At 39.9% G+C, this 18,574-nt stretch overlaps 1 protein-coding gene across 5 annotated transcripts in view; it reads right to left on the reverse strand.

The window, feature by feature from the left end:
• Window positions 1–18,574, reverse strand: part of ltbp1 (latent transforming growth factor beta binding protein 1) — a 135,177-nt gene that overhangs the window by 64,746 nt on the left and 51,857 nt on the right. For all 5 annotated transcript variants that reach the window (XM_070840551.1, XM_070840550.1, XM_070840548.1 and 2 more), the window contains exons 6-8: window positions 12,406–12,612; window positions 9,809–10,110; window positions 5,739–5,841 (exon numbers count right to left, since the gene is read on the reverse strand). In XM_070840551.1, the coding sequence (XP_070696652.1) occupies window positions 5,739–5,841; window positions 9,809–10,110; window positions 12,406–12,612 (612 nt within the window). The remainder of the gene's footprint in view (window positions 1–5,738; window positions 5,842–9,808; window positions 10,111–12,405; window positions 12,613–18,574) is intronic.

Raw genomic sequence — 18,574 nt, forward strand, 5'->3', positions numbered from 1 at the left:
TCTCACTCTATCCAATCAATGTTTGAAATGAATTTAGAGGCCAGAAAATAATAAATTCTTTGCTCGATCATATTTCAAAAATGTGTCCTTGATCAATAATTTTAAATGGGCTGGTAAAATTAAATCTGCCTTTACTTCAAAAATATATATGAACTGAATATATATACATACACATATATATATATATATATATGTTGCACAAAATAAGAACAATACTTCAACCTTAAGTTATGTTGAAAATGCCATATTTATTCAAGACAATTACTCTTAAACAAAACAAGTAAGGTACATCCTATCCTACGTATAACAGCATGGGTGACGTTGTCCCTGAGACGATCATTGCAATACCCAGAACCATGGCAAACTTGGGAAAAATAGATACATTCTCTATTCACATTGAACATATGAAAAGTGCCTTGCACAACTGTAAATCAATTAAATACAAATTAAATAACAGTAAATGTGCCTCAATTAGTATGCTACATGTGGTTAACAGACAGTTGCTTCAGTTCAAAATTAACTAAAAACAGGAGCCCATTATGTGCCTACACATCTAAAATTATAAACTTAAATCTGGGCTCAATCGGCATAGTGCAAATAAAATCAAAGAGTGCAATAGAAATAAAGTGCTTTAGCCTTAAGTGAGAACACAGCCTCTCTTTAAAGGCTAGTGAATGAGCCTGAGTCCAGCATGAGAGGCAAGTGTTTTTGGACAACAATTAGCATCTCTGCCTTTTCACAAACTATGCAGTTTCTCTGCTGGTCTAGAACGTGGGCAATAGCACTGAACAGCCGTTCGCTGTCAGCACTAGTGCTGGGCGCACAGGCAAGAACAGGGAAGCAGGCCTAGTTGGACTTCCAGTGCTCCAAAGGACTTGCAGCTTGGGGGAATGGTGGCTTCGCCCAGGTATACATGTACCTTTAAAGAAAAAAAACAGTAGCATATGAAATTTCCCTGAGAGCACTATCAGCACAATAGACAGCACAGTTTTCTTTTTCTGCCTTCCCCTTCATTATTTAACTCATAAAAGTCTTACTTTAAATATGTATTCAATGTTAAGCACTAGGTGCATGCACTGCTGATAGAACTGGTGACTTACATCCAGTAACAACTATCTTTATAAGGTATTTATTTATAAGGTATTACACAAATAAAGTGTATAATTATTACCTGTGATGTCACCTCGCTTGTGGAGGCATGTTCCAAGAAGAGTCCCCTCTATGATTTCGTCATACATGTCCAGCAGTGTTACAGCCTGTGTCAATACACCATATTGGCATCTCCATGCTCACTATCATCGCTGATGGCATTCAGTAGCAGGTTGCGTGCCCCTCCTTCTTATCCGTGCCGAAATAACGATCTTTGCAGCGTGCATCAAGCATGATTGCAATGAAATAAAGAGCTTCGCTAGGACAGCTTCCAGTAGGGGGATTTTGGTAGTGTGGACACCGCTGTCTGACTCACTTCTCTTGCTAAGCAGCCGTGTGAGTGGCACCACCGCTGGGATGACATGTGCAGCAGAATCCTGTGCATCTGCATGAAGGGGGCGAGTATGGTGATCATATTTTCAAGAATTCCTCACTGATTTTCCATCAGTGTCACTGGGAGATCAAAATCAGCAGCATACGCATCCTAAGCCTTTTTCTGTTCCACCAGGCTCTGCATCATGTAAAAAGGCATCTTGTTGCAGCCTAGTAATCAGCATCCCGAGCTCATTCTGTACATCTTAAAGTCGAAACTCATGACTCAAGTCGTCACTTTTGGGATGACGGATCTTTAGATGGTTAATTAAATTTGTAGAGTTGATAGATTTAGCCTGGGCTCCTCTTCGCCTCACGCTGAGCTAAAATTGACAAAAAAAAATTGACTAAAACTGACATTTTGACTTCTCACGCTATCGTGCTGCAGCTACATGTGCGCACGACGTGGGACATTTCAGGTTCAGTGACTGGATCTTTCTTACCCAAACATACCTTGGCTACCCTTCCTCCTCATGTTTTATGGACATTGTCCATGTCATATTGACATCTGCTCATGTGTTCTATTAGATTTGATGAGCCTTTATTGTCTCCCTTGACAGAAATTTGTCGAGCCTTTTACAGAGCATAGCAGCACACGGCCTCTTTACAAACAGACAATATATCCGTATACATATAGAATATACCGATATACTGGCCAATACAATAATATAGTGAAGAAAAAATTATTGTTAACCTGGAAGTGAAAAAGACCTGGAGAAGGAGCTGGAGGCTGCACAGCTAAAAGCTGCTCAGACAGCCAGTAGCTCACAATAATCCACAGACTGTGAAGTCAAACTTGTAATTCTCTGCTGCAGGTTAGAGACTGGGTCCTGCTATAATGTGGACAAAGGCACCAGTGGGGAGGTGGTACCAAAAACCTGAAAGCAGATTGATATTTTGCTCAACTGGAAACAACAAGGCGATATTTGTTTCACCCATAAAGCCAATTTATTTACCAGCTACCAGTGTCTCCGCACACAATGGACTGTTTCACACTTCATTGTAAAGAGGAATAAATCTAAACTCATGCCCATGCCATTCCTGAGGAGAACAGACAGACGAACAAACCTCTGGCTTTGTAGAGACTCGCACTGAAATATGTGCAGAGTAAGACTGAAATGTCCCTCTCATGGTGTTTATGAGGAATGTGGGCTAAAAGCTGGCACGAATGACTGCTGATTAAGATGGTATGACCAAAAATGGGAGCTTGCTCTCAATCTAAATCATCTGTGAACGGTGTGGACGTGTTAATGAATAGAATACATAAGGGACTGACCTTGCCACACCTTCACCGACCAACCAAAACCTCATATCGGTCCTTCTCTTCATTCCAGTATAACTTGTCTGTGTGTACACTGAAATCAGGTTATCGGTCTAAACACTATAATACAAATAAGCCGCAGCTGCTCTTTCTATGGAGAAAAAGCCAGTGAGAGGCATGAATAAGCGCCAAGACTAATTCAAACATCCTTGTCATTGCAACAAAGCCGCACAACAAAAGTTAAAGAAATCATCCAATACTGACAAAGAATCTGAAAATGAATTTATTTTAATGCTGAATGTATTTTTCACATTAGTTTATTTCAGGTTCAGTGACTGGATCTTTCTTACCCAAACATACCTTGGCTACCCTTCCTCCTCATGTCATTTTGACATCTGCTCATGTGTTCTATTAGATTTGATGAGCCTTTATTGTCTCCCTTGACAGAAATTTGTCGAGCCTTTGACAGAACATAGCAGCACACGGCCTCTCTACAAACAGACAATATATTCCTATACATATAGAATCTAAGTATAGTTACCATGCAGTATTATACACAGATGCAAATACACCAAAACATGCACACTGAGTATATGACATGATGCCCCACATCAAGATAAGCACGTTTTGCACTGATGAACTTGATGAACTCTGCTACAGTTTCATGTCCATCCAAGCCTTAAAGTGCTTCAACCAACAGTTGTTAACCACTGTGGCTAATGGCAATCTATGTATTTTCAGTGCATAATACATTACATATCATACCTGCTGTATATATTATATACAGCAGGTTTATGTATTAATCTATTAATTAAATTATTCTTAAGCTATTCATATGAAACTGCCCACCAGCCCTCTCCTCAGTCATAAATACTGAAGCTCTTACACTAGAGAGTATTTTCGTGCTCTACATCAAGTCGCTTTGGCTTCAAAAAGAGGCTCCATCGTTCTATTAAAGGAGTACGGTTGAACAGACAGCTACTACATAAAAAGCACATAAGGCTGGCGACCCCCTTTCTTACTATTCGTCACACATGCACATGAACATAAAGTTAAGCTGGGTAACAATCTCTCTGAAATAACCTGTGGAGCAGGGGCCAACACTGTATGCCACCAAGGTATTTAGTGCTTTTCCTCTCTGAAAATAACTCCCGGGCTCAAAGTCACCAGTGATTTTAATATCTGGTCCAGCACGATGATCACATAATATTTCTGGCTCAGCATCTTTATTTTGCCAGATGCTAGCTGAAGCAAGAGATTGCGAGACACTCACAGAGCTGTAAAAACACGTTGTAGTGTCTAGGTTTCCAGGCTGCTGGACATTTCGCTGACTGTTTTTCAGCATGAGTTGAGCCTACATTTGATTCGTCAAATAAATTATGTTTCAATTGGTAACTTTTCCTTTTAGCAATGTTAGTTGTATTTAGAGACGCTCTCCGTCTTTTAGAGAGCTGCTAAGACACTTGTAACAAAAATAGACAAACAAAAGAAAAAAACTTCTGTGAAATTCTTCCAAAATGAGAGCACCCAGTTAACAGGGAAGGGATTTAAAGCAGCTCAGAACATTCCTAACCGAGCCCTGAGGCTGGTCCTTTTAACCTCATATTACCTTACCTGTGCAAAGAAACCGCACACTGTGAGTGAAGATCTAATTCTGACTGCTACCAAAGATTATGTGAGAAATAATAGGTGATGAGGCTGCTATGAAAGTTGATACAGCAGTTACACAGATACACAGTACCACAGTGGCTCCTGGACACATGGCTGCAACTTTGGAACAGGCAAGAATTGCAGTGCAGCTAAATAAAAGCACAGCAGTGGCTAACATAACGAAAATTACTTTACAGAAATAAAGTATAAAAGCATTTCTAAAAACTGAGCAGCAGAGACCTCTGTATCTACATCTCCCATCGCAACATCCGTCCCTGTTCTGCCTTCAAACATCACATCCCCAGTTTGTAACACAGGCTTTGTATTTGCAGTCTGAGCATAATCATGGTGATGTTATCAGGGTTATTTTGGCAGACTTGACAAAGCTTCCACGGAGCAACAGAGGATATTACACAGCATTTTTCATAAACTGACTAGTATTTATTAAACTGGTCTTAATGTATAACACACATATGACACGCGATGATGTATGACGTCATTTACTGTCTTTTAACATTTTATGAGCATAAATGCTGCCTGAACTCACACTAGGTCACAGATTCAGAGGTAAGTAGATTAGAAATTAAACTTTCATTTAGTTACGTTTAGTAATATTCATAAACTTCTGATGAAAATAAGCAACCGTTTCTAAAAAGGAATTCTACCTAGCCCCTACAGTATGGACAGTATACAATAGTCCCAAAATAAAAGTTAAGACAAGGTCAGTTGTTATCTGTTCATTACTTCTGTGGAATTGGTACCAAAATATCTTTCCAGTGTCAGCTTGAAATACTATTTCAAACATCATGATTTATGATTCAAATGTAAACAAAGCATCCCCCAACCACAGGTTTAAAACCTGCTGACACTCACTAACTGACTGATGACTCTTTTAATTAGCAGGCAAAATTATACAACTATGTTCTCTGATGTTGTTAAATGATTGTTGACTCAGTAATATGTACTATATGTAAGCACAGGAGTAAACCATTATTTTCAATAATAATGATGATGATATAGATGATAAACATACAAAATCCTGATTTTCCATTATGAAGACACACTGCTCAATAATGACAATATAGTAAATAATATATACAATAATATAGTAAAAATTGGATTTAGCAACGGCCTTTCATATTATTTGTTATCAAGCTGTTGAAACATCACTGACATCCACAAACAGCTTACCTAGCATACATACAAATGTTTCGGGGTATGAAGGGAAATGAAATGACTTAAATCAGTCAGGAACCAACAGAGGCAAAAAGTTGGAACAACCTCTGAGAAAAACAGCTGTACTTACATTGTTTCTTTGGACACTTCTGGCATTTGTGGAAACCCCACGATGTCCCAATGGTCCCACAGCACTGGTCCTGCTTCGTGAGACCTGGCAGAGCCTTCCCACACTGCAACACACAGGTACAGTAGCACAGATGGAGGATGAATTATTAGTTTTGTGTGAATAAGTCTTGTCTGATTCCTCTGTATGTGTGATACCCAACACACATTAACACCTCATCCACCCCCAGTCAGATGGCCACACATGAAGATAAGAACACGCTTCTTTTCCTCTCCAGGCTGCCTCACTGACAGCACCTTATCTTTATGGCAACAACTGCTCTGCCAAAAGTGACCTTGTGATGGAGTGACTCATGATTTAAGACCTTCTCTTAAACTTGACACAGTGGAGAATTTTTACCATGAGACAATAAATCTGCTCTTTATTTTACATCCCTCATCTCCAGGACTTGATATCACTACCAACTACCCAGGATGGCTGACATATTGCTTTGTTTTGGCTACATTAGCATAAATTAGTCTGTTGTATTGGCCCGTTCTAGTCTTTGTGCTTTCCAGTGTTGCACTAATCTACAGCATGCCTAACAGGTCTTTTTTTCAGATTCTTTCTTTACTGTGTCCATAGAGATGAACATGAATCATGGAATAATGATCTGCAGTCTCCTTACAGTTGGGTAGAAAACATGCTGTTTTGTAACTAGCATGTACAGTGGGGCAAAAAAGTATTTAGTCAGCCACCAATTGTGCAAGTTCTCCCACTTAAAAAGATGAGAGAGGCCTGTAATTTTCATCATAGGTGTACCTCAACTATGAGAGACAAAATGAGAAAAAAAAAATATTACATTGTCTGATTTTGAAAGAATTTATTTGCAAATTATGGTGGAAAATAAGTATTTGGTCAATAACAAAAGTTCATCTCAATACTTTGTTACTTTGTTGGCAATGACAGAGGTCAAACGTTTTCTGTAAGTCTTCACAAGGTTTTCACACACTGTTCCTGGTATTTTGGCCCATTCCTCCATGCAGATCTCCTCTAGAGCAGTGATGTTTTGGGGCTGTCGCTGGGCAACACGGACTTTCAACTCCCTCCAAAGATTTTCTATGGGGTTGAGATCTGGAGACTAGCTTGGCCACTCCAGGACCTTGAATGCTTCTTACGAAGCCACTCCTTCGTTGCCTGGGCGGTGTGTTTGGGATCATTATCATGCTGAAAGACCCAGCCACGTTTCATCTTCAATGCCTTTGCTGATGGAAGGAGGTTTTCACTCAAAATCTCACGATACATGGCCCCATTCATTCTTTCCTTTACACGGATCAGTCGTCCTGGTCCCTTTGCAGAAAAACAGCCCCAAAGCATGATGTTTCCACCCCCATGCTTCACAGTAGGTATGGTGTTCTTTGGATGCAACTCAGCATTCTTTCTCCTCCAAACACGACAGGTTGAGTTTTTACCAAAAAGTTCTATTTTGGTTTCATCTGACCATATGACATTCTCCCAATCCTCTTCTGGATCATCCAAATGCTCTCTAGCAAACTTCAGACGGACCTGGACATGTACTGGCTTAAGCAGGGGGACACGTCTGGCACTGCAGGATTTTCTTCACACCAAGCTGCTTACCTATTGCAGATTCAGTCTTCCCAGCCTGGTGCAGGTCTACAATTTTGTTTCTGGTGTCCTTTGACAGCTCTTTGGTCTTGGCCATAGTGGAGTTTGGAGTGTGACTGTTTGAGGTTGTGGACAGGTGTCTTTTATACTGATAACGAGTTCAAACAGGTGCCATTAATGCAGGTAACGAGTGGAGGACAGAGGAGCCTCTTAAAGAAGAAGTTACAGGTCTGTGAGAGCCAGAAATCTTGCTTGTTTGTAGGTGGCCAAATAATTACTTTACCGAGGAATTTACCAATTAATTCATTAAAAATCCTACAATGTGATTTCCTGGATTCTTTCCCCCCATTCTGTCTCTCATAGTTGAAGTGTACCTATGATGAAAATTACAGGCCTCTCTCATCTTTTTAAGTGGGAGAACTTGCACAATTGGTGGCTGACTAAACACTTTTTTGCCCCACTGTAAATGCATGGCTACTGGCTGCTGAGGTGGCTAGTTTATGTGAGATAGTCTTATTAAAGTTCTATGATGCCACACATTTGTTGAAAAGGAAGTCTAGGAGTCTACAGCCATGCTAGCATCTCTGTGAGGCTGTGCTGATTAATGCTAACCTCAACATGCTCATATGCTCACAATAATGCTCTGTGCTGGTGCTGCTGGACCTCAGCGCACCTCAGTGCAGCATTTAATACTGTAGATCACAGGAGTTTATCTGTGTCACTTGGTCCTTACATGTCCCTACAATCAGCTGCTCTTTCCTGTGGTGTGCCTCAGGGTTTGGTCCTAGTCCCTATATCATTTGCCTTGTACATGCTTCCCTTAGAAGATATTATCTCCTGTTTTAAGGGTATTTCTTATCACTGCTACGCTGATGACATTCAGTTGTATATCTTTAAACCCGATGAGACTAAGAAACTGGCTGTCTTAAACAACTGTCTGTCTGCCATTAAGAACTGGATGGCAAATAACTTTTTACTGTTAAATGCAGACAAGACTGAGGTCTTTATTATCGCCCCAGATAATGTAGCATCCAAGGTTGCCCAGTGTATTGGCCCCCTCTCTTTAGCTTTTCAACAAGCTTAGAAATCTGGGTGTTCTATTAGATCATGCCATGTTTTTTGATGAACACATCAGATCATTGGCCAGGACATGCTTCTTTCATTTAAGAAACATGGCAAAACTTAGGCCCATTGTTTCACAATCGGAACTTCCTTATCACCTGCCTCAGCAAGTCATCTCTGGTCCAGAACCCAGCTGCAAGGTTGCTAACCAGGTCCAACAGATCAACTCACATCACACCCATCTTATCCTCCTTACATTGGCCTCCCATCAAATTCAGGATTCATTTTAAGGGTCTTGTTTTTACATGTTGAGCCCTGCATGGTCATCTCTGGGCTGCTTCATCCATACATCACCAGTAGGTCCCTGAGATCCTCTGACCAGGGTTAGCTGTCAGTCCCTCGCACTCAACTAAAAACAAAAGGTGAACGTGCTTTTGAAGCCTTCCTTCAGACATTAGATCTCCAGTCTCAGGTCTCAGGTTTTTTAGGTCTCAGTTGATGATTTTAAAAAGCAGCTGAAAACATTTATTCAACCTCGCCTCCTGCTGTCTAATGCTCATGGGATATGATTGGGGTGTTTTGGTGTGTTTTTATATCTGTTCATTCTCATGGCTGATTGTTTCTTTGATCGTTTTTATGATCTTATTTATGACTTCATTATATTTATTGTTTTTATTTTCTTTAACTCCTGTAACTTTGTGACTTTATTCTGTGAAAAGTGCTACACAAAATAAACTTTACTTACTAAAAATGCTTACATGGTATCGTTTAACAAGTATAAAGCTTACCATGTTCACCATCTTAGATTAACCTGTTAGCATGTTAACATTCGCTAATTTGCACAAAAAACTAATTACAGTTTAGGCTGATGGGAATAAGTGCTGCAGGTATTTGGGCATAAAGTATTGGACACACTGATTTTTGAAGTACAGATGATGGCGCTTCATAGATTCTAACATAAATTTCATGGCAACCCATCCAATAGTCACTGAGACATTTCGACAACCAAAAATGTCAACGTTTTTGACGTGACAGTGAAAAAGTCAACAGATCCATCCTCTGTGAATGATAAGTGTCTGTATAAAATTTCACGACCGTCCAACAGCAGCTTTCATCACAATCCCTTCAAGAAACATATGCATCACATATGTACAGATATTGGCAGGGAAAAGAGAAGTGGTGGGGGAGAAAACTACCAAAGAACCTATGGCTGTAGTTTAGTTGAAGACTTGTGTTATTATGACACATATTCCAATACTATTGAGAGGCTTGGTTGATTGTTTTATGTTGTGTTTTAACTTACTTAACTTGTATTTCATTTGCAACAGGTTACACAAACCTTATTTGTTCAATCAGGTGTTCAGGTGCACTGAGCTAACATACAGTAGACTTTCCTGGCAGCGTACCTGACTCCCGGTGGTCTCCTGGAAGCAGCGACCCAGCGTGTTCTTGGAGGTGACAGGCTGGTACTGGGGGACCTGGTAGCCATGCTGGCCAGGATAAACTATATTGTAGCCATGGTGCTGGATCTTCTGGCTGCTCTCTGTGTGGTGGTAGCTGTAGCTGGTAGATGAAGAGGTGCCCAACTGGGGGCCCTTCAGCTGGTGGCCATTGTTGTGGTAGTTGTCCAGCTGAGACACCTGGTGGACCTGGACAGAGGCTTCCGGAGGATGTTTGATGTGGATGTTGACAACGCTGGGGCTGAAAACTAGATGGTGTTTAAGATTTAGAAAAAGAATATAATTGTTGGAAAGTCATTTTGAGCAGTGGACAGCTAACTAGATAAAAAAACATCATGAATAGGTTGTGAAAAACTCAGCTTCTTGATTTTCTTCCATTTATTCCATGTCTTGCACTGCAACTATTGATTATTGGATTATTGAGTATTTTCACCATATTCATTAGGTCACTGTTACCATATTGCTAATTATTAATCATTAAATTATTAGTCAGTACTATAGTTGTATTCTAACTGTTATTATTTTGATGTTATGATATTATTTTGATTGATTGATTGCTTTGACTCTAAAATGTCATATTCAGTTTATAAAACAGAGAAAAGCAGCAAATTGTCACATTGGAGAAGTTAGACCTAGATAATGTATGGCATTCATGTTTTAAATAATGACTAAAATTATCATTAATTAATTATTATCAAATCAAATCAATTATGAAAATAGACAATTCATTAATCAACTGTTAATCAACTTAATTGTTTCAGCTCTAGACACATGCAGTCTGATATATATATAATAGCATCTTTATTAACATTGTGGAACTGTTTAGATCTATGGTAGATCAGCTGGTTGTTACAGTATGTTGTGTTGTAGATTTAATGCACTGCAGAACTGTGGTGCAGAACTGGTTGGTACAGAAAGTTTTGGAATTGGTCCAGTAGACCACCTCAGCCGGCAACCGCAAACAACCTGCAAACTGGATATAATGGCTGTAACGTAATCCTTTGGAGCAAATCAAATTCTCAAAGTGCAACCACTAACAGGGCTTATTTTTGCTATTGACAGGCTCAGGTTGTTATGCAATGTTACTGACAACATCACAGAATAGATCCCTACAGAAATAGACCTATAGGATCCTTTTTGTTTAACCAGAAACAGCAGTGTTGTTGCTCAACTCTTCTCTTCTCAAACTCTTTGGCATTCAGTGTGGATGGCAAAGTAAGATTTTCATTGTACAGGGAAACCCGTTTCTGCACTGTACACATGATAATAAACACTTTGAATCTTGAATCTTGAATCAAAGCCATCAGACTCCATTGACAAAAACAGCACACAGCGCATGTATCACTGGAGTCAAGCTGCTGTGCCTTCAGTGTGTTAAGATGTTAGCTTGGATCTGAACTAACTCTTTAGAATACCAGAGTCAACCAATAGCAAAAACAAACTCACAATCAAGGCAGCGGTAAACCAGCAACTCCCGTGTTCTGCAGGGTATAATTACTGTTTTGTCAATGGAAATGGTGAAATAATGGCCGTTTGTGGCTAAACAAAAAGGAACTGATAGGTTTGTCTCTGTAGGGGTCCTTTCCATCATGTTGTCAAACACTTGTTAGTGGCAAAAACGAGTCTTATTAGTGGACGTGGGTGGTGCCAGCTGAGCTGATCGACTAGAACAATTCCAAAAGTATTTATACCAGTCTGTAATTTCTAATTCAACATATGTAAAAATGGGGCCCAGGTTGTCCGTTAATCTTCCAAATGAGTCATTTCAGAGGTGTTTGCACTTTCTTAAACAAGGGGTGAGTAAGTTTGACTCATCTGAGACTCGCCTACAGTAACAGGACACAACTGCTATTGCTATATCTTGCCTTTATGTGTATTTCATGGAGCTGCATTTCGTGGAGGTGTAATGCTAAATCACTGGTATGACCCTTTAAAAACCAAAAATGTACAAATAAAGTGCGGACAGTTTACAGACACTGTACAGCTATTGTAAAAGTATGCTTATTCTAACACTGCACCAGAGAGAAAAGAGAAAATCTAAACAACATTGCAAAATCCAGACCCACTAATTCAGGGTGGGGAGAATATTGCAGTGATTAACACTGAATGTAAAGCTCTCTCTATCTATTAATGAAAAGGGTCGTGTGTTTTCTAAGTTTTAAATGATTTAGTGAGAATGTATCCGTTTCCTGTTCAATCAGTCTTTTGTTTCTGGTCAGTAAGCAGTTTTAGGACACAGGGGTTATGTTACTTGGTTAATGTTTATGCATGTTTTAGTCCATTTACTACAAGTAATCTCCACTCCAGAGCTACAGTACTTCACATTTGTGAATTGTGCTTTTCACAGCCTTCCATGCAGTCTTTGCAATGCATGACTTGTAGTAAATGAGCTAAAAAATACATCCTTTAGAGGAAGTTCACTGATAAGTAAAGGAAAGCATTGCTCCTCAACGTTTTCCACCCACATTTTCCATCTAGCTCAAAAAAGCACTTGTTTAGCCTTTAATTGTACTACTGGTATCACAGCCATGCCTTTCACTCACCAGGACCCTGGCTGTTGCTGTAGGTCAGAGGCAGTGTATGTGTAGAGTGGACCTGAGTTTGGCTGTAGCTGCCTGATGTCTGCTGGTTCTGCTGGCGTCCGTTCTGAACAGGCATCTGGCAGAACTTCCCAGTAAAGCTTGGAGGGCACTGACACTTGTCCCTTGTGCTGCACTTGCCACCATTTATACATGGCAGGTGACACACAACTACGAAGAGAAAAAAAAAGAACATGATGTATTGGATGATGTAGTAACACACACACACACACACAAATATAAACGCAAAAAGGACATGCCATTATCAACACATTGGAGAGTGTGTGAAGATTTGCATTTGCGTGGCTTTTAATCACATCTGTCAATAATTAGGCTTAAGTATGTCAAGCCCCTACACTCATAAACATAGATGGGAAAAAGTAAAACGTCTGTGTGACTTTTTGTGATGCATTCAGGATGTGTGTCTGCCATCCAACAACACTGCATTCAAAGGCTTTGTTGTCAGAAGTCACATCAAAATAAACAGGAAGCAATCATACATGTCATGAAAAGAATGACATCTTTTCATCTAAATGTTAAAGGGACAGTGTGGGTTATTGGAATGGTATGTGTACTTATCCATAGTCAGTGTGCTACTTAATAACCACAGATAGGTATCTCACACAACCCCACTTCAAATAATCCTTACTACTGAGTTCTTTAACATTTGAATTAATGCATGATCACAACCACTATTGTTGTATCAATATTAGGAGTTGGTTCATCGAGATAAACATCTGGCGATGCTCATTGTCCAGTCGGGGGCAATGAAATCATTGCAGAGGCAGACAAACAACAAGATGGCTTCATTTAAAGGTCAACTGGTGGAAAAACACGATGGAAATTTGGCTTTTTTTTTTTGCTTGTTGTTGTTTTTAACTTGATTGCATGTGGAATGGTACAAACTATTGCCATTGTGAGAAACTGGATAATCCAAGTTAGTACATTCCATGATTGTAATAGGTGACACTAAGAAACACCAGAGGTTAAGGAGAGGTTGATTTTCATGGTACGACACGTCAGGTATTATCTGTTATGTAAATGTTGCAGTTCCCACAGCCCATGAACACACCATATCGCAACAGGTGTCAGCTATGCACACATGGAACAGACTGCAGCACTCTTTCATCCAGAGGGGATAAACCAAGCACAAACAGCAGTGTGTTGCTTATGTAAGAAGCCAGAGTGAGCAGCGGGACACAGTGAATTCACTGTTCTGTGGCCAAAAGACGTTTTAACACACAGTGCAAAGGAGGTGAAGATATACATATGTATGTACCATATTCACTTCAATGTGGCATTGTTCCATATGGTTTGAGCAATAATTGTATGTGGAAGAAATACTGCAATCTAGTGCATAATCATATCTATGTACTGTTCTGTTTGCTGTTACTTGACATGCCTTCCAGTACTGATATATTTCTCTTCTCCTCTTATCTCATCTTTCCAAAGAAACTCAGACCTCACAGAGTCAGATGAGAATTACACAAATCTGTGAACAGAAAAGTGATACTTCATGATTCACATGCAAAACCCCTGTGCAGCAGCCATTACTTACATCACCCGACAGTCATCCATCGTGGGTTGTTATGGTATCATATATTTAGCTTGCAGGCCAACCTCCCCCCGCTTCAAGCTGTGATGTGATTGGCAGATCAATGCTTAGTTGTGGTGGTGGCCACTTGGTTTTCTCACCTATTCTAATCACAACTTTACCAAAAATGTGATTTTGTGGCTTCAAACAAGGGATGGGCCATGATTTTCGAATATGAATATTATTCATTAAATTATAAAAAAACTAATAGTTTATACGAAAGTATCCAGTAGCCAGATCTATGTAAAGATGTGGGACAAACAGTCATTTTTTGTTGTGTAGGTAGACTGAGTCCCATTTCATCCGCCGCTGCACTTCCATACTTCAAACGACTGAAACAATGGAGTGGAAAATCTAACGCCAGCCTTTTTAAAACACATCTTGACCCAGTGGGTGACTTGATGTTATGATGTTATGTGCAGACATATACTCATCTAAAGAGACAATGAATGCCACATCTACACCACTTCAGACCTTGAAGTCCAATTGAAATCGCATTTAATAATTTCCTTTATAGTCAAGAACAATGTCAATGTGTTATTTTAAATAGACTGTAGGCGCTTATATAGCGACTTTCTAGTCTTTTTGACCGCTTACATTCACATTCACTCATTCACAAACTGATGGCAAGGTGCCATTTTGCTCATCAGTTGGAGACTAACCATTCACACACATTATTCACCGAAGCACAGACTCTTGGGCAATTTAGGGTTCAGTATCTTGGCCAGGTGTTTTTTGACATGTGCACTGGATGAGCTGGGAATAGAACCGCCAATCTTCTCATGAGTGGACGACCTGCTGGGGAAACAGAGGAACCAGACTTGCTCTGGAGCCTTCACGTCATATGCTGAGAGCGTGTTGTCAGTGGTGTTGAAGGAGCAAACAAGCATTTAACCAGACCCAAGTGACATTTCCAAGTACATTAATCTGCTGTTTAATGTGCTGCAGCTGAGCTGCTAATAAACCCTCTGGAGCACTTTTCCCTGTGAATGTTTGTTTGGTGGTTCGTTGAACAACCTGAGGTCCAGGATGAGACGTGTGTTCATGTTTGTAAGAAAGAAAAGAAGGAGAGTTTAGCAGGAAATGTGGGAGCAGATTGTGGTTTTGTGTAGCAGCTGTCCGGCACCATGTGGTTCTCTCTGCCTGTGATACAACACTGATGTCAGCATTTAATGGAAGATTTGACTGACTTTTTCTGTCCTTTGTCATTGCTGCTATCTGAACTTTTAACACTGTTCTGATGAACTTGGAAAAATGAATAGATTCAAGTGTTAGGAAAAAAAAGATTTGATTGGCTGTATTGTAATTCAATTTCCCCCTTTCTCAAACGAGAACTGCCCAAGGAATTATACAGAGCACAGATGTATGCTGTAGCAGGCAAGATGCTGGGAATATGTTCAGGTGACAACATTCACAATGGCAATTATACGGTTAAACATTGTGGTTCTACTCTATTTCGTATTAGGTATTTAATGACCAATAAGTGTATAAGCCTCTTTTAAAACACTGTGAGGTGTAAAAGGAACTGACATGGACGAATATTTGTCTGTAACATAGTTATATGTAACATAGTATGAAAATGGTTATTGTGCTCTCCATAATAAACGTTAACCATGCTTTCCATCTGTAATAATGGCAGTCAAAACAAAGCAGTAGGAATTCTAGGTAAATTACTTGAATAATAACGCACTGACCTATTTAAAATCTGATTTGGATGGACTCAATCTCAATCATAGTGTCATATTTGCATCTTTCCTGCAAAGGGCACTTTTCTTTAGTTCCCGCATCTTTATAGGAGAATAAGATAATTACATACTGTCATCTACATAACCAAAATGTACATTAAACCTTTTCTTCCTGCGAATACACAGAGGAGGTTGCACAGTGTTTTTCTGCCTTGAGAAGTTTCTGCAGAAATCTCTGCAGCCTGTATGTACCCTGACAGACTAAATCCTATCCAAGCCAGTCATTATTTCTCAAGCACGGAGTGTCTTAGAATGAAGAATAATAGTGCACTGCCTAATTTTGACAGTGCATGAACTAGTAAAATAGTTACCTAAAGACCTGCAAAAACCAGTTTGTTGCTGATGGCACATACAGTACACAGGAGCTACTGTATATAAAATGTAGGGCAGAGCCACTTTCATCTAAATGAAGTGCTACACCTGTCCTCCTCCTTTAAGCCTTCCTGGCTCTCTCCCATACTCAACTCACCTCCCGTACCAAAAGCTATTTGTTTTAATCCAACCGTAAATGATTGGATATTGTCTGGACTAGAACTGATAAAAATGACTTGGCAGCTACAGGCGTTTTTAATAAAGGAAGCATGAGCTGAGGGCCAGAAAGCTCTCAGCACTTGGCGAGTCGCTGCACTCACCTAGAAGAAAATATGCCAGAGGAGCTGGAAAAATACCACCTAAATCCACCCTCCAGGGGCTGCAGCGGGCCAAATGGTATACACATACAACAAGCTGAATCATTCAGATCTAAAAAATAATCCCCATAAATCACATATGTCAAACTCAAGGCCCGCGGGCCACATCCGGCCCACGATACAATTACATACGGCCCGCGAGATAATTTCATGTGACTATTAAGAATGGCCCGTCGGTAAACAGCACTCCCACCTCTAATACTACAAATCCCACAATGCACTGAACAGCTGCCGCACTAGTCAGGACCCGTGCAGCAGCCCCTCCTCCCGCAGGTATAATGACACACCGATCAGCGGATCAATGCCTCGCTCAGCGCTGTTATAGCGACACTTATGGCGTGTTTCCACTAGTACCTACTCAGCTCTACTCGGCGTAGGTACGGAGTAGGTACTAGTGGAAACGCGCCATTAAGCTAGCCCCCCCCAAATAAATGGCTAAACGAAAAGTGGACTTTGAAAACAGAGACTTTCAAAGCAGGTGGAGGACAGAATTTTACCTGTTTGTCGATATCGGAGGTAAACCTGTGTGTCTTGTTTGTGGAGCTGATGTGGCCATAATTAAAGAATATAAATATAAGACGACACTATGAGACAAAACATCAGGATAGTACAAAAAAGAAAAAAAATATTTAAAATTCTATTTATTTTATATATATATATATATACTATAATAAAAGAGTCACTATTAGAGTCTTCACTAAATGTTGAGCCTGTTTGGCCCGCGACTTAGACCGTGTTTTAAATTTTGGCCCTTTCTTTGATTGAGTTTGACACCCCTGCCATAAGTGGTATCAAGCCATTTCCTGACTTTTTTCTGTTATCACCAAACTATCATCAGTGGGCCAAGTAGTTTTCACTCTGCCTTTGCCATGAGCTAGATTTTCTCCAACATTTGCCAAACTATTTTTATATGGTCAGGGATAACAACAACAAAGAAACAAACTCTTCACACACGTGACACGAAAAGTGATCCTGACAATGCTCTTTTTAAGAAAAGAGAAAATTGGCGTAGAATGAGGAGTGTATGCTTCAGGATAAAGATCCAAAAATACTCTTCTAACACAAGGCTTAAATGTGTGTCTGGGTCCTATTTTTAGACATTTTGTGTGCAAATTGACTGGTAGGTACACAAATGTTTGGAATTGGTCCAGTAGATCACCTCAACCGAGAGCCGTGAGCAAGGCTGCCAGCTAGCTGCAATTGTAATTCATTGGGGCAACTGCGACCAATAAAATACACCCAGAAGACAGATTGTTATTCAAAGTGTCCAACAACATTCCAAAAAGGATCCCTACAGAGACAGACCTCTAAGATCCTTTTTGTTTCACCACAAACAGCCGTTATATCGCTCTCTTCAAGGCCACCAGGCTCTTTTGCCAAAAAAGCAATTTTACAGAACAAAGGAGTTCCTGGTGTACTGCTGCCTCTATCAGTTAGTTTGATTGTGCAGCTAAAAAAGCACCAGGAAATCATCAAGCTTGTTGCAAGAGGGGAGTGAATGCTGAGAAAACACCGGACACAATGATTTTTAGCAGTGGATCTAGTAACTCCAACTATAATATTCCCAGTGAATTCAAAAGTGTGATATTGTCTTCTAAAATATTGTGGAGCTTTTGTTTCATAAACTGAAAACCTCAAGTGAAGTACCTCTCCTAAGAGTACACTAAACAACTCATGCAACTTTAATCTTCAGTAGTTTATACATTTTGTTTTAAGCTTAGCATTAAATAATAGGACAGAAAAAAGAGACAAGGAGAAACAGATATGCAGCCAGTCAGACAGATGGATGAAGAACTGGGCTGGTGTCCCAGGGAGCATTTTTCTGCTGATTAGCTGGTGAAAAGCCCTGAGACATCTATCTAACATATAACCAGACTACATATTTTGAAAAGAAAGTTTATGTCACTGTGATATCATAATCAAGTTAGTTATAAATGCTCCAGAATACAAGGCAATCTAAAATTACAAAGCACTTTCATACATTCTACAGCCTTTAACTTTATATGTTCCCTTACTTTATGAGAACCTGCTGAAACTCTAATAAATTTTCCTTTTCCTTTATCAGTCCCGCGATGGGGACATTTACTATCTCTCGATCTCCAAGG

Source organism: Pempheris klunzingeri, chromosome 12 (assembly GCF_042242105.1).
Source record: "Pempheris klunzingeri isolate RE-2024b chromosome 12, fPemKlu1.hap1, whole genome shotgun sequence".
In the NCBI taxonomy this organism is placed as follows: Eukaryota; Metazoa; Chordata; class Actinopteri; order Acropomatiformes; family Pempheridae; genus Pempheris; species Pempheris klunzingeri.